The 15,188-nt window shown below is 40.4% G+C and overlaps 2 protein-coding genes across 2 annotated transcripts; both read left to right on the forward strand.

Moving 5' to 3' along the window:
- The first annotated feature begins 669 nt into the window (after positions 1–669).
- LOC116252071 (uncharacterized) lies at positions 670–4,879 on the forward strand. The gene is made up of 4 exons (XM_031626116.2): positions 670–1,091; positions 2,842–2,997; positions 4,159–4,267; positions 4,377–4,879. Exons 1-4 carry the CDS (start codon positions 750–752, stop codon positions 4,562–4,564), a joined length of 795 nt encoding a protein of 264 aa, XP_031481976.1. The 5' UTR covers positions 670–749; the 3' UTR covers positions 4,565–4,879.
- A 1,136-nt stretch (positions 4,880–6,015) lies between these two features.
- LOC116252880 (protein TIC110, chloroplastic) lies at positions 6,016–14,551 on the forward strand. Its single transcript, XM_031627488.2, has 15 exons — positions 6,016–6,653; positions 6,783–6,842; positions 7,361–7,484; positions 7,573–7,641; positions 7,750–7,848; positions 9,003–9,069; positions 9,420–9,484; positions 9,584–9,678; positions 10,318–10,439; positions 10,537–10,637; positions 11,713–11,929; positions 12,257–12,411; positions 12,691–12,816; positions 12,896–13,867; positions 14,171–14,551. The coding sequence occupies exons 1-15, from the start codon at positions 6,133–6,135 to the stop codon at positions 14,402–14,404; spliced, it is 3,027 nt and encodes a 1,008-aa protein (XP_031483348.1). The 5' UTR covers positions 6,016–6,132; the 3' UTR covers positions 14,405–14,551.
- Positions 14,552–15,188: the final 637 nt, after the last annotated feature.

A 15,188-nucleotide genomic window follows, 5' to 3' on the forward strand; every position in this document is an offset into this window, starting at 1 on the left:
AAGGTTTATTGATTTCTAACGTAATCTTTGCACTTTTCAACCATCATCGTTTAGAATCAATACCATATAAATTTGCAAATTAGTCGAACACACCACACAGTTGCCAATCTCAAATTGGATCAAACTTTACGTGATTAAATGACCATTAAGTATATTTCTTTAATCTAACCATAACATGTCTAATTTGACAATTAACCAACTTCGTTGAGCTTTACTTTATCAGCTAAAGCATCCGCATATGATCTAAACGTGAACTTTTATGCAAGGTAAAATCCAAAAAAGGGAAGAGGTACACATAAGATCCAGATCCTGGGGCCTAAACGAATCAGATCCGTACTGCATTTCAGTCGGGCTGGATGTGGGCCGGGTATTGCACCCGATGTAACCCAACGACGCTGTGGGTCCGCGTCTGTGGGCCCCAGCACGGTCAAACGCATTAGCTTATCGCGTGACCCACCGACTACAGTGGGACTCGTAGTCATCATCTTGATCGTCCATCTTCACAAATCGTGGGTGGAGACAGCTTCCTACCCGAAGTATGTGAGTCCTCGCCTTCTGAAATAACTCCCTAGCCAGCGGCTCGCCTTCTTATTGGTTCATATTGCGCCTTCCGATGGGTCCCACAACAACGGGAGGCATCTGGAGCCCCGCCCTATATACAGGGCTTCGCTCTTCCCGGTAAGGAGAGTGCCGTAGGATTCCGTCTTCTCTAGCAGACGCCAGACAGCGAAGAAGAAGCCGGAGAAACTATGGCTCTGTCTGAAACCCTAGAAGGTGGGGCGGGATCCAGGTTCGTTCAGAACGTTGTGTTCATGAGGCACGGCGATCGGATCGACAACTTCGAGCCGCTGTGGCTGCCGAATGCTGCCCGGCCGTGGGATCCTCCACTCACCGACGCCGGCAAGATCAGGGCGTGGTGTACCGGAAAGCGGATCAGGAGGGAAGGGTTCCCCATCCACCGTGTCTTCGTGTCCCCTTTTCTCCGATGCGTGCAAACGGCGGCCGAGGCTGTAGCGGCGTTCTGCGCCATTAACGACGACCCTGCAGAGATCACCAGCGAGAAGGCCGTCATCGATCCGTCCAGAGTCAAGGTAAGCGACGCGGAAAGGTGGTTAAGTTCGGTCTTTGATGAAATTCGTTGCAGTTTTCTCCTTTTAAGCGCACTCTGTTAGTTTTTCTTTTAATTGAATCCAACATATCGGTTTGCCGTTTGAGGTATTTGTTCCCGTAAATCTTGGTGTTAAGTGATAGTTCTTTTGCTGTTGTGGTGCCTGACTAATAGCTGTGAAAGCCGGCGGAGCCCTTACTTGATCAGAGTGGAACTGGATTTCAGGATCAGGGAAGTACGTTGATGTTGCTGGTCCCCCCAAAATTAAAGGCTATGATCCTAAGAGCGAAAAAAGATAGGAATACAAGACAATGCTTTCATAGTCTAATGAATCGAATGTATAATATCACGGCGAACATTTCTCTATGTTTTGGGGACAAGTGTTATTAATTTTATCGGAGATTGAATAAACCATACTCTCCCTTGCACTGGGCAAAAAAAATACAGTTTTGGACAAGTTCAGGCCATAAGTATATTTCTTTGACGTTCAGGGCATTCGTATCCAACTGACAGGCTGATGAAGATTAGGTGGAAAGTGATGTAAACTACGATCATTCTTGTTCACTGCCGATCAACCGGAACCCGGACCTCTTCTTCTCTTTTTCTTTTCCAATAAGAAGGGATCAGTCTGAGCTACCGTTATGGATCAAAAGGTAGATAATAACTTATTCAAATTCGGAGATTTTTCTATTGATTATTGATCCTTATATCTGTGACATTAGCGGTTAGCTACCCATATCATTGCACATCCGCGGGACAAAAACAATTTATCTTGTCTACCCAAAAGAGGTGTTTTACAGCCTCATTCAAGAGTCAGCATGTTTCTCCTCCTTGCGGCTCACAATGGACAATTTTTCTCGAATCCCTTAGAGAGGGATGCGAACAGACATGTGGCACACCCAGCCATGGAATTCATGGCCAGCAGCCTGCTGAACTGAACCTTTTGAGGACCATTTGTCGACCTGGATCAGTTTTATTCATTCAACCACTAAAAATATGAATTTTCAATCTAGAAGTATTTAATTTTTCTTTTTGAGATTGTGATACTACTCTGAGTAGGCTCTGCAAGTACTATTACATGGTGGTGTTTCCATTTCCGATTGTTTGATGTAGTTTTGGTATTCGACAATGTCTTATAGCTATACCTAGATCTACCATAGTAGCTGCTTGTGATTGGATATCAGTCCCCATGGTGGTTACTGATGCTTGTGTCTTTTTCAGAGGAGTTTACTGATCAAATAAATATTTAACTATTTATTCCATTTACTCTTTCATTCAGAAATAGAAACCCTGCATGCAACTTTATTCCAAGCGAAGTGCGACAATGACATTTGAAGAATTTATTGGAATTTGGAACGTGCTCTTTATCCTTCTGCTCAATTCCTTAAATCTAGATCCGTTAGGCTTGTATCTTGTTTCATTTTCCACTGCCATGGGGATTATGTAGACTATGGTGATGCTACCGAAGGTCTAAAGCTTTGACGAATCAATTATTTCCACATTGTTAAGGATTAGATTATTGTTTTCAGACTGAAGCTGACAGAATCGTGATATTCCTTAAAGCCAAAGCAAGTCTTTTTAAATGCTTTGAGATCAGTATTTCGTGTAATGAAATATGCTTGGGCTAAAACGTTTTCTACTTACGGACAGATTGAAAACTGCATCTTTTCAGAACATATTATTGCCTATAGTTTGGATATGAATTTTGTGTGGTCTTCTTTCCTTGTTTACAGGTCTCAATAGAGTATGGACTCTGTGAGATAATGAGCAGGGAAGCGAGAATTGAAGCTCCACCAAAAGATGGAAAGTGGTTTATTGACATTTCTGAGATTGAAGCCATCATACCGGCTGGGACAATGGATCGCTCAGTAGAGCCCATTTATCATGAGGTTTGCTTTTTCCTCATGTTTATTTTCTACTAGTAATTTTTTTTAATTTATTTATTAGATTAGAAATGCACCTGGATCGAGACGTTTAGTCCCTCAGGTAGGGTGGTAGAAAACCCCATGGCTAGTACCCCCACCGCCTGGCATATACATGCTTCGGTTTGCATAAAGAGACTGCCTCTCTAACAACCGAGGCCCTACTCCACTACTCCAAACCCCCTTGAGGCTTCTACTTGTAGCTTTACCTGTTCATTTAACTGTTGAATATTTTCATAATACTAGGCTTGATTAGTCTAAACTGTAGAGCTTACGTGATTCGGATCAGCCTCATAGTTAATGAGCAGTAGTCTTTTAAGACAATTACTAACTAAATTAATTGGCCTTTCCACATAACTGAATTAGGTTCATATTGTTGAAGGCCTTCCACTTAAAGGGGGCCTCAGGTTTGATGTTGACCAGAGTCACCAGACTGCTGGTGAACAAGGTAGGATGTACCAGTTTTGTACCTATGGAGGACGTGGTAGATGTGCATCTCTTGGGCCAGTGTGTTCTGAAATCGGTTTTGATAAAAATACATATAATGGCTTGTATTGCCACCATTCCAGTATGATATTTATAAGAATTGTTTTATTTCCTGGAAGTACATGTGGTAGCATCTTATACTACGCAGTTCAGTGATTGTGTAACGTCGTATCCACTGTGTATTATATGATGAATCAGATGGCTAGATACACTCTTGGGAGTAGTTTCATGGGTGTATATTCATCGTCGCTTTCCTAGCCTACAGCTTTGACACTATGCGTTTGCATTATTTTGTAAAACAAGCTAGCTCCAGCTTGGGATAGTAGGTTGAGAGTGCAAATTTAATTACTTTTAGCATTTACCTTGAGACAATGCATTCTTTTGTAAACAGGCCGTGATGGAGCTTAGTCTATGTTGCTCCGGGTTCTTGATGACTGAAGCTCAAATTGGCTGATTATAAAATGATACCAATTCCATTGTTACTTCTTTTAGCTAATTTGCTGGCCCTAGCTATAGGTGCTTGAGAAACCAACCTCTTCTTTCTGCAAATATGAATTTTAGGCTGACTTTGCTATTTAACACGTAAACGCTTTGATGCTGTTGAGGGGCTTGACTCCACCCTTTGTTATGCAATTTTTGCAGCCACCGAAGTGGGAGGAAGATGTGAACGCTGCAAGGCAACGTTACAAGGATGTGGTTATTGCTCTGGCGAATAAGTACCCTGGAGAAAATCTATTGCTTGTCTCACATGGTGAGCGATCTCGGTTTTTTGCTTGTGTTTGGCCTTGGTCTTTCCTGCCTGCATGCCTCCTTCTTTTTCTCTCTCTTCTCAGACATATTTGTGGCCCATATACGCTCAGGTGAAGGAGTTGGGGTTTCTGTTTCTTCATTCAAGAGAGGCACACTTGTATATGAAGTAGAATACTGTGCCTACTCGCATCTGCAGAGGAGCATTACACGTGTTCCTGGGCAGCAGGCTACTGTTGAGGAGTTCCAAGTTGTTACCAAGAACGGTCGGACGGGCGTCCAATTTATGAGCCAGGAGTGACTCGTTCCCTTCTGAACACTGTCGCCTATTGCGATTCCCTCTTTTCAGGAGTTATAACCTCGCTAATTTGTATGATCTGTAACTGCAGCGCCATAACAGATTATTACGGGTTGTTTATGCTTCATCAGCAACAGGTTGATCCGCATCTTTGCCGGGTTTCTTGGGGAAACATGATAGTGCATGGGAGTCGTTGTTCGAATGAGCTTGAGAATTGCGTCACATTCCTGGAATTTGTCTAGAAAGTGTTCATCCGATGTAATGGTTGCACATTTTCTTTTGTTTAAAGTGATTTACAGTTTCCTTTTTCTCCTCTAAGTAGGTCATGTTCTAATCAGCGCGCGTGGAGACCTGTGTGGTTGATCGAACGTCTCAATTAATCTAAAATTCTGCATAGTTTCTTGGACAAGAAAATGCGAAGTCCTTGAAAATTACGTGAAACAAATTTCAAGAATTACGAAAGTTGTTAATTGTCGAAGTGCCAAACTTGCAATGAAACCACCTATTCTGATAAAGTACAGCAGCCTAGATTGCCAATGAGAACTCCGATCACCTGGCGGCAATGCGATGGGAGCGACACTCAAACAAGGCCAAGAGCCGTTGATAATTCAGTCGGTGCTTGCTTACCAATTAAAAGTTTTAAGCAAAATTCAAATCAAGAAGCTTCAATAACATATCCAAAGTCATTGGCAGAAACAGAGGAAAGCTAACGTGGAAAAGAGAGGACACTTCAGTCGAGACTTCGAGCCATCCAGACTTGATTCTCCTTTCGCCAAATCGCAAGTACAATGTCCCAAAGCACGCAGAAGTCTTTACTTGAACAAATAATCGCTAGAGGGGCCTCAATAAAAAAGGCCATCAAAATGGTGCCTTTTGTAAAGCCATTTCACTTTAAAATGAAGTGAACAGGTTTCTGGACTTTCCAGGTATTTTAAGGGGCATAGTGCAACTGAGCAGTACATCGAATCCCATCAATGGTGAATCATGTCATGTTCTGCTATATTATTTTTTGAGCTACAAATGGTAGAAAATACAAATGTACCACAACCAGAACCTTTAAAAATTTTATACCAAAGCATTAAAAAAAGAGAGCGAACTCCCTCGCACGAATGAATCCGTTATACAAGTAGGGCACGGATTATCCCGATACTAACCGAAACGCTTAAACCGGATCGGTGCTCCTTCCGAATCGGAAGTGTATATCCGACCCTCAAGAGACATTTTTGGTCTTATTGGAACGGCATTAGCTGGTGGCTCCAATGGTCGAATGACGAATTCGTAAATAAAGACCGCCAATCACCTGCACCCGCTTACACGAAACTCTCATTTAAAAAAGTAGAGAAGGTGCCACGAGACTCTTGGCTTGATGTAAACGTAACAGCCAGTCGCATTGATAGTTGGTCGGAACGAATTTTTCCGACGCCGGAGAAAAGAGGCGGGATATATAAAGGTCGAGACAGCAACTCTCCATTCGGATGACGTTTCTCACACTTCTGCCTCTTCACTCTCTGTTCTCTCTTTGAGTGAGGAAAAAGGAAGAAGAAAGAGTAGTAGAAGGAGAAGAGCAAAAAATGGACGTGTCTCGCTTTTCGATTCCTTCTTCTTCGACTCCTCTTCTCTTCTCTCCGTTCACTAAGAACTCTATTCTCAAGAAAAACCCTAACTCCCTCCCGGTTTTCTCCAGAACCCGGCGTTTCAAACTATCCGTCGCCCGCAATTCGTCATCCGCGACGTCGGAATCTCCGCCAGACACGAAAACGAGGTCGAGTTCCGAAATCTTCGGCCCCGAGCTGCAGCTCTCTGGATTTCAGAAACTTGTCGATGCTGTCCCCCTCACAGCGCGATACGCGGGGTCGGCTGTCGTGGTGGCTGGAGCCCTTGCGGCTGGCTATGCGTTAGGGTTTCGCATTAAGGGGACACAGGTTGCCGCTGTGGGTGGTGCTGTTGCTCTCGGGGCTGTTGGTGGAGCGGCAGCCTTCGTGGTGAACTCGGCGGCACCGGGGGTGGCGGCAGTGAATTTGCATAATAAGGTGGCGGCTTGCGATGATCCGGAGTTGCTGAACAAGGAGGAAATCGAGGAACTAGCGAGGAGGTTCGTTTCTTTTTTGTGTGTGGAAATGCTTGTTTTCATTTTAATTCTATCTATTCCCCTGATATTTTGCTGTGGTTCGTGGTCACAGCTGCTGCTTACGGTTGCTAATGTTGTTTTCTAAAATTTCAGATATGGAGTGAGCAAACAGAATGAGGAGTTCAATGCCGAGCTTTGCGATTTATACAACAGGTTAATCTAATGCTTGCTTATTTTTCTTCTTCATATATTGGTAATATATCAAAACCTTCGTTACAGAAAGTGGGTTGATTTTTATTCAGTCCCAGTCCCCAAGGGGGTTGTAGGAAGAAGCTGGCGATTTGTCTATGGAACCAATTCTCTCAATATGTCTTGAGTCGTTGTTGCAAATCTTTTCGTGCTTATTTTTTTTCCATTTTTTTTGGTAACTGTGCTTTGAAATTATTGGTCTTTTTCTGTGCATGAACTTCGAGCTTTGCGTCTTGGTCACTCACTTCCCGTGCATACAAAAATTTGTAGTGATATGCTCCTCTAATCGTTAAGAGGAAACCTGGTTTAAGTTGTGCTGGTGAATGTGAATGCAGATAATGTAGTTTTTTGCTATATCTGTCTCGTTCTGCTCGCTAGATTTTCCATAACAATGTTCGGGTGATTTTGTCTAACAATCTTCTGCTTGTTTATCCATTTAGCTGATTGTCTTCTATTACTCTCTTGTTGAATACTTTGTTCAGGTTTGTGTCGTCTGTCATTCCACCTGGCAGTGAAAGCCTCCAGGGTGATGAAGCTGACAAGATTGTCAAATTCAAAAATGCTTTAGGCATCGATGACCCAGACGCAGCTAATGTGCATATGGAAGTAGGTTTTGTTTAGTGTCATTCCCCTTAATGACTTTGGAATTGCCTTAGATTTGATGTTCTGTATGTATTGCTTTTGATGCTTATAGATAGGAAGGCGCATCTATCGACAGAGACTGGAAACCGGGGACCGTGATGCAGATGTTGAACAACGGCGGGTAGGTTTTTTGCTCCCTACGGTGTTGCTGTGGTGATAGTTGAGGTGACTTTAATTTTGCAGAAAAGTCCATATTAGGGTTTTAACCATCATCCATTTTCCAGTGCAGGCATTCCAGAAATTGGTTTATGTTTCAAATCTAGTATTTGGAGAAGCTTCAACATTCCTGTTGCCTTGGAAGCGTGTTTTCAAGGTCACTGATGCTCAGGTAAATGGAATTTTCCTTCCACTTATTTGGCAATGCTTTATCATTAGCTAACTAAAGAGGTCCGATGCCGAAGCTTTTTTTTTTTCTGAAGAATTGTTATTAACTATCTCTCTGTCTATCTCTTTCCTCTAATTCTTTTTCTTGAAATGCACAAGCTAAATTAGATTTTTATGGCTGACTAATTCCTTTGTTTGGAATGCAGAAGTTAAATTGAATTAGTTTTTGGTGGTTGACCCACAAGTTAAATTAGCTTTTTGTGTTTGAGTTAAGTCTGGCTTGGTTAATTGTTTTTTTTGAAATGCACAAGTTGAATTAGATTTTTATGGTTGAGTCAAGTCTAGTTTTGGCTCTTTACTGGGAATTCAAGTAAGGTCCATGGCTAATTGTTTAGGCAACGAAAATTATGCATTAACTGGTAATGTGACATATTGTTTGTTTGCAATTCAAAGATTCAAGCATCTATTAGATTTTTTTCTGTCTCTGATTGTGTGCATCCGTGCAAATGAATGCAAACTTCATGCCTGTGTCTGAGACTACAACTGAATTCTTATGGAACATGGGATGGTATGGCTTGCCAGGTTTTTTTAGTGCATAACTTTCTTCATACAAGGTTCTGTCAATTACTTTCATAATTTCATTGCATAGAAAAAACATTGTGGCAGTGAGTGCCATATTGTAAACTTACTTGATTTGTCTATTTTTATCAGATCTTGGTATGAAACTATTTCTATTTTCTACCTTCCTTATCTTGAATTAGTCTTGATACTACAGCTAAAAGAAAATGGTCAAAATGTGGAATGGTGCATAATTTTGATAAATGGATCAGTTATGTCATTAATTTGGTCCCTACTGTAAAGAAAATAGAAAAAGAGTGTATTAATGCAAATGTCAAAATAGTGTTAGGAGTAACTAGGAGAATGATGCCGAAACTGAAATTGGTAATGTCTCTAGAGAATGACAATATAGTTTTTGGGGATAGTGCCAAACAGGGGAATGAATTGGTACACTGTCATGTGAAGAGTGATTGAAAACCGATCTCCAAAAGTGGTGCTCAAAAGAGGAGGGGGTTGTACTTGGACAAAACAGTGCTTGTGCGTGTACATAGTTAGTGGCTTTTGTAACAGTGGTTCTCTTATTAAGTGTTCTTTTGCCAGGTTGAAGTTGCCATTCGGGATAATGCTCAGAGGTTGTATTCGGTGAACCTACGCTCGATTGGGCGAGGTCAGTTTTTGAATCTGTTCATGTTTGTCTTCATGTGTCATATATTTGGGTTTGTGAATTGTGTCCTTCCAAGCTTCAGCAAAACCTTGGTTCTACTTGCAGATTCCTTTTTCTTTTCAATCTAATCTAGTAAATAGTGACAAGAGATTTTTCCCATCTTGATCCCATATGATGCAATATAGCTGTTAATGTTACCTGAAGTATCTATTATTGAAGCTTGTATGTGAGGCTTATGAACCTCAATCTGAAGGAACAACATTCAAGGTCACTGCAATGGTCAACTTTCTTGCGTAAAGCCATTAGCTTTCTCTTTTTTTCCATTTAATAGCATTTTGAAACTTCTACTCCAGATGTCAACGAGCAACAGCTGATTGATCTAAGAGCAGCACAGCTTCGATATAAACTTTCCAATGAGGTGAATTTTTGCTTTCAATCTCATAGTCATACTCAATGAGTAATTTTCTTGCTTTATTTTTTTCTTTATATTCTTCACCTTCTAACTAATTTCATGCAGATTGCTGCTGACTTGCTTATGGAGCACAATAGGAAGCTTGTTGAAGAAAATATATCAGCTGCACTTGATATGGTGAAGTCTAGATCAAGAATCAAGTATGTCCCTGTTCCTTTGCTTTGTAGGATACATGATTTTAAGTTTTCAACTAATTTAAATTAGGGTCAAGCCCATCTTTTATTGAATCAATATATATATATATATATATATATATATATATATATATATATATATATATATATATATATATATAGTGTGTGTGTGTGTCTGTGCATTCGTGTCTATGTGTGGCCATATGCATGTATGTCTGTGTACTTTTCACCTGCCAAATTTCAAATGCAGCCTCTAAAACTCAAATGAATAGTATCCATGTTATTTTTCCTGTGTGATACAGAACAGAAAAGCAGATTGGTAATGAAAAAATGCTTTTGTGTGGTCTTTTTTACTTTTTCTTCTCATGAGTTATGGGTAGTATAGATGTTGCATGAAGGGCCTCACTGTTGTTGGAGCTCTAAGATTCTTAATTTGTATGTTCTCCCTTGACAAATTCATGGTTGTATTAAAATGTTTGTGGCTGGTCAATGGCATTCATCTTTTCATAGTGAGGTTCTGTCTAGAAAATTTCTTAATGATATCCTATGCATTGCATAAGATACTAAAACCATGATGCTTGTACCATATAGGAGTTATTTTCTCATTAGATTGCATTCTTATAAATGAATTTTTTAATCCCCCAGAGAGTCGGCTGTTGTCAGTGAACTTGAGAAGATTTTATCATTCAATAATCTGCTTATCTCATTGAAGAACCATCCTCAGTTCAATCTTTTCCCTCCTGGAATTGGGCCTGTTTCTTTATTGGGTAACTTTTTCTATTCAATATGGATTTTTCCAACTGCACTTGAGATTGCAGAGTGGAAGTTTTTCACATGCTAGTGTATATCTTCTTTGTGTCTTAGGTGGTGAATATGATGGTGACAGAAAGATAGATGACCTAAAGCTGTTGTACCGGGCATTTCTAACAGAAGCTTTATCTGATGGGCACATTGAAGAGAAAGAGGTATGCAACTACATTCCACAACACTCTAAATTTCTGGAATATTTGCCCCCCTTAAGCTTCTTGACAGCAATTTTCGTTTGTGGTTATTTTTGTATTAGAAAATGTTCAGTACCATATGAGTAGTCACAAAAAGAAGCTTTGTGGATATGAATAATTGAGCTCGTAATTCCAATGGCTATGTTCTTCATCAGCCTTTGGATGGATGAAATGCCATCATTATAATTAATCCGTATTTCATCACCAATTTAAGATATGAAACTTTGCTACATGGAGCATTTGCATTCAGCTGAGTGGAGCACCAACAGAATGTGGAAACTGTAGACTTGTTTGACACAACCAAGGATAAGACTTGAGGAAGAAAGAGGAGCAAAAAGTTGAGAGTTCTGGTCTGTTTAATCTGTCTTCATTCACTCATATGGTTGTCATAAAATGGTGATGTTTGTAGAAAAAAAAAGACTGCTGGCTGTTGGGATGCGAATGCTGAAAAATTATGTATGCTGTAATTACCTGCTTTTGGTTCTCATCGTGTCTATGAAAGAAAGCTGATGTAGCTTCACTCAACTGAATATTCTTTATGTGAAAACTTGTTACTACTTCTCCCTTTTATGTATTATATATGATTTTTTTGGGTAAATTTGAGGTGTTTTGCTATCTGATAAAACTGCGTAAGCCTGGATTAGTTGTTTTTGGTAGAGTGTTTTTCTCCTTTTTATTGTTTTCTTTTGGATTGAATAAAGTGTACTTAGTTCCTAGTGCTCCTTTTTGCTTTTCCCTCTGTGTAACAGTTTGTTGGAATCTGAATTTTTTATCATGAGCTTCTCCTGCCAGCTTGTCCATTTTCTAGCTGGTGGTTCTGTGTAGCTCGATCTTGGTTATGGTATTAGCTACTAGATTCTTCATGTGCCGAACTGCAATAATTTGTTTCTATTGAATACCATGGAACTTGGTCCCATTGGAGCCTGTTAATCATTTTAGAGTTTGATGTTTTAGTTATTTGACTGGCCAGATGCTTTTATATGTGCTTTCTTTCTTTAATCTTCCAACCTTGATCTTGTTTCTCATTTTGCATCTGCAGCTTTCTGCATTGAACCATCTGAGAAATATATTTGGCTTAGGAAAACGTGAGACAGAGGCCATTATGCTTGAAGTTACATCAAAGGCCTACCGTAAACGGCTTTCACAGGCAGTCACTCGGGGCGATTTAGAGATTGCAACTAGCAAAGCAGCATTCCTTCAGAATTTGTGTGATGAATTACGTTTTGATCCACAAAAGGCTAGTGAAATCCATGAAGGTAGAATGATTATTTGCAATCTTTCTCAACGTGGGAGTTTACAATCTTTATTTATTTATTGAATTTCTTCCTTCGGGCTTTATCCTGTTTGTGTTTGGTTGCTTGGGACATACTGGCTAACACCCCTAGGCCTATCGTTTGCAAAATTTTATTTTTGTGATTTTCAAATGACACTGTTTGTTTAAATGGTTTCTGGAATCATCAAAAACTTTTAGTTTAAGAATGTATGCAGCTTCTAGTTTGAACCTTTGAGAGTACTGGCAAGCTTTTCAACATATTTTTGTTGGTTTAAGTTGTAAGTTTGACTGATGCAATTTTTTTGGTTAGATATATATCGACAGAAGCTACAGCTTGCTGTAAGTGATGGTGCACTCAGTGATGATGACGTTGCTTCTTTGCTTCGGCTTCGAGTTCTTCTATGCATTCCACAGCAAACCATTGATGCAGCACATGCAGATATCTGTGGTAGCTTGTTTGAGAAGGTGAAGCCAACTTCTCATCGAATTTTATTAGATGTGTTTCTTTATTATTACCATCAACTTCCAGAGAGAAAAGGCGAAGACCAATGGATGTTTTTGGAACTTACAGTTTCCTGCATGTATGCATGTTTACTGAGACATTTTTATTATTGCTTTTCATTAGTCACTTTGAGTGATTTGATTGCTTGGCTAGGGTACATTGGTGTTCAAATATTTGATCTAACTAGACTATTAATCCTGATCCAATTTTCATATTGATGCTTATTTATTGTCTTTATGCAGGTTGTGAGAGATGTCATCAATGCCGGTGTTGATGGATATGATGATGATCTCAAGGCAAGAGTAAGGAAGGCTTCTCAGGGTTTAAGGTTGACAAGGGATGCTTCCATGGCTATAGTCAGCAAGGCGGTTGGTTCTCTTTCCCTTAGCTACTGAAGCTTCATAGTCAGGGAGTATGATTCATCTTTTTTCCTTTCTTATTCTGCAGGTTCGAAAGGCATTTGTGAACTTTGTGAAGAGATCTAAGGCTGTTGGCAATGGAATTGAGGCAGCAAAAGAGCTGAAGAAGATGGTTGCCTTTAACACGGTGGTTGTAACAGAAATGATAGCTGACATCAAGGGAGAATCTCCTGCTTCTGAATCAGAGCCGATTGAGGTAGAACACAAACCGATTGAGGAAGAAGAGCCTGAATGGGAATCTATAGAGACACTGAGAAAGACAAGACCTGACAAGGAGCTTCAAGCAAAACTTGGAAAACCAGGACAGACAGAAATTACATTGAAGGATGATCTATCAGAAAGGGAGAGAGCTGATTTGTACCGAACATACTTGTTGTACTGCATCTCGGGAGAGGTCACTGTTGTACCTTTTGGGGGTCAGATCATCACAAAGAAGGATGATTCAGAGTATTTTCTGTTGAATCAGCTTGGGCAAATTCTAGGGATGAGCGGGAAAGAAGTGGTTGATGTTCATAGAAACTTAGCAGAGCAGGCTTTCAGTGAAAAGGCTCGTGTAATCCTTGCTGATGGGCAGCTGACCAAGGAACGAATTGAGCAACTGAATGAGGTGCAGAAGCAGGTTGGGTTGCCCTCTGAGTTGGCTCAAAAAGTCATCAAGGGTATTACCACAACAAAAATGGCGGCTGCAATAGAAACAGCTGTTAGCCGAGGAAGAATCACAATTAAGCAGGTCAGAGAACTGAAAGAAGCAAATGTGGATTTGGACAGCATGATCTCATTACACTTGCGTGAGAATCTCTTCAAGAAAACAGTGGACGAGATATTCTCTTCAGGAACAGGAGAGTTTGACGATGAGGAGGTGTATGAAAAAATTCCAGCCGATCTTGGTATTGATGTTGACAAGTCGAGAGGAGTGGTTCATGAATTAGCAAAGAACCGGCTATCTAATTCACTGCTTCAAGCTGTGGCCTTGCTGCGCCAGAAAAACCAGGCAGGAGTGGTAAGATTACCGACACTCTCAAGTCACTTTTTTGGTTTGGATTTTCAAGAACACACTTATTTTTTAGAGAAGCTTGCAAGTGCACTAGCTCTTCCCCCTTTTTCTCTCTTCTGACATGCTTATGTAAGGGCAGTATCTTAGCTACTTTCTCTAGCTGTGCTAGATTTGCTTACTTATATGAGAGCTTATAATCATGTCAAGGTCATGGATATCATGTGAAAAATGCTCTATTCTTCATGATGAAGGTAAATGTTTGCTGTTCAGATGTATCGCTGGCCTTAACCATGTCTTCTTACCTCTCAGGTCTCGTCACTTAATGACATGCTAGCATGTGATAAGGCTGTTCCTTCTGAACCACTGCCATGGTCTGTGCCTGAGGAGCTCGCTGATCTTTTCTGTATCTACCTGCATAGTGAGGCACCTGAGGATAAAGTCTCACGTTTGCAGTATCTCCTGGGGATCAGTGATACGACTGCTGCAGCTTTGCGGGAAAGGGGACTACCATCAATGGGAGCAGAAGAAGAGTTTGTGTTCTAAAACAAAATTTTGAAGGCTTTGTTATGCTCTCTTTTGTGGGTTGTAATTTTTTGTATAAAACTCCATAGAACAGATTTTCCAGATTTCTGTCTTTGTGGGGATTTGAATATGTGGTCAATTGAATTTCAAAAAATAAGTAATGCATTCCCTCGCATCTCAGAAAATGGGGGTGCAAAGGTGGTGATTCTTCAAGGCTAGTGGAGAAGTGAAGGTGCTGATTTCTCCCACGCACGTTTCGCTTCTTATGAAGTTGAAAAATTATTTTTGAGAATTTAGAGGTCACGAAAGGGGTGGCATATTCAATTTTAAGTCGCGGTACTTATAATTGACGTACAGGTCCGCCATCATGACTGAAAAGTGAGCACTATGGTGGTCTTTTTTAATATATATATATATATATATATATATATATAAAAGCACAGTTTGAGTAATATATTTCCATTCTATTTGTCCGCACGAGGTTGTCGTTTAAAGGCTTGATCTAGCACGTCTGACCAGCACAGGTTTGTTCGCTCTCTCAACCTGGATCTCTGCTGGATTAGAATGGCAATTTTGTTGGATGAAGGACCTTTTTTTGAAAAGTACATGGAGACGATGATTCACCTAATTGAAGTATAAGCAGGGTATTGGCGCTGCAGCAGAAAGGTAAAATCCAATTCATGACATCGAAAGTTGGGAAAGAGAGTGCAGATTTTAAAGGAATGCATTTAACACTTGTGTCTCAAGGGGTGTATCGGGTGTAAAGGCGATTCATATTGAAGGGGTTCCAGGTTGGAATCTTGAG

The sequence above is a fragment of the Nymphaea colorata genome, chromosome 4, assembly GCF_008831285.2.
Source record: "Nymphaea colorata isolate Beijing-Zhang1983 chromosome 4, ASM883128v2, whole genome shotgun sequence".
Classification (NCBI taxonomy): Eukaryota; Viridiplantae; Streptophyta; class Magnoliopsida; order Nymphaeales; family Nymphaeaceae; genus Nymphaea; species Nymphaea colorata.

Bases quoted from the DNA above. Each gene is read 5' to 3' on its own strand.
- LOC116252880 (XM_031627488.2), top strand. From the start codon at position 6,133: ATGGACGTGTCTCGCTTTTCGATTCCTTCTTCTTCGACTCCTCTTCTC. The intron at 7,849-9,002 runs GTAAATGGAATT...TTCTTTTGCCAG, and splicing joins TCAAGGTCACTGATGCTCAG to GTTGAAGTTGCCATTCGGGA. The intron at 12,817-12,895 runs GTTGGTTCTCTT...CTTATTCTGCAG, and splicing joins TGGCTATAGTCAGCAAGGCG to GTTCGAAAGGCATTTGTGAA.
- LOC116252071 (XM_031626116.2), top strand. From the start codon at position 750: ATGGCTCTGTCTGAAACCCTAGAAGGTGGGGCGGGATCCAGGTTCGTT. The intron at 1,092-2,841 runs GTAAGCGACGCG...CCTTGTTTACAG, and splicing joins TCGATCCGTCCAGAGTCAAG to GTCTCAATAGAGTATGGACT. The intron at 4,268-4,376 runs GTGAGCGATCTC...ATATACGCTCAG, and splicing joins TCTATTGCTTGTCTCACATG to GTGAAGGAGTTGGGGTTTCT.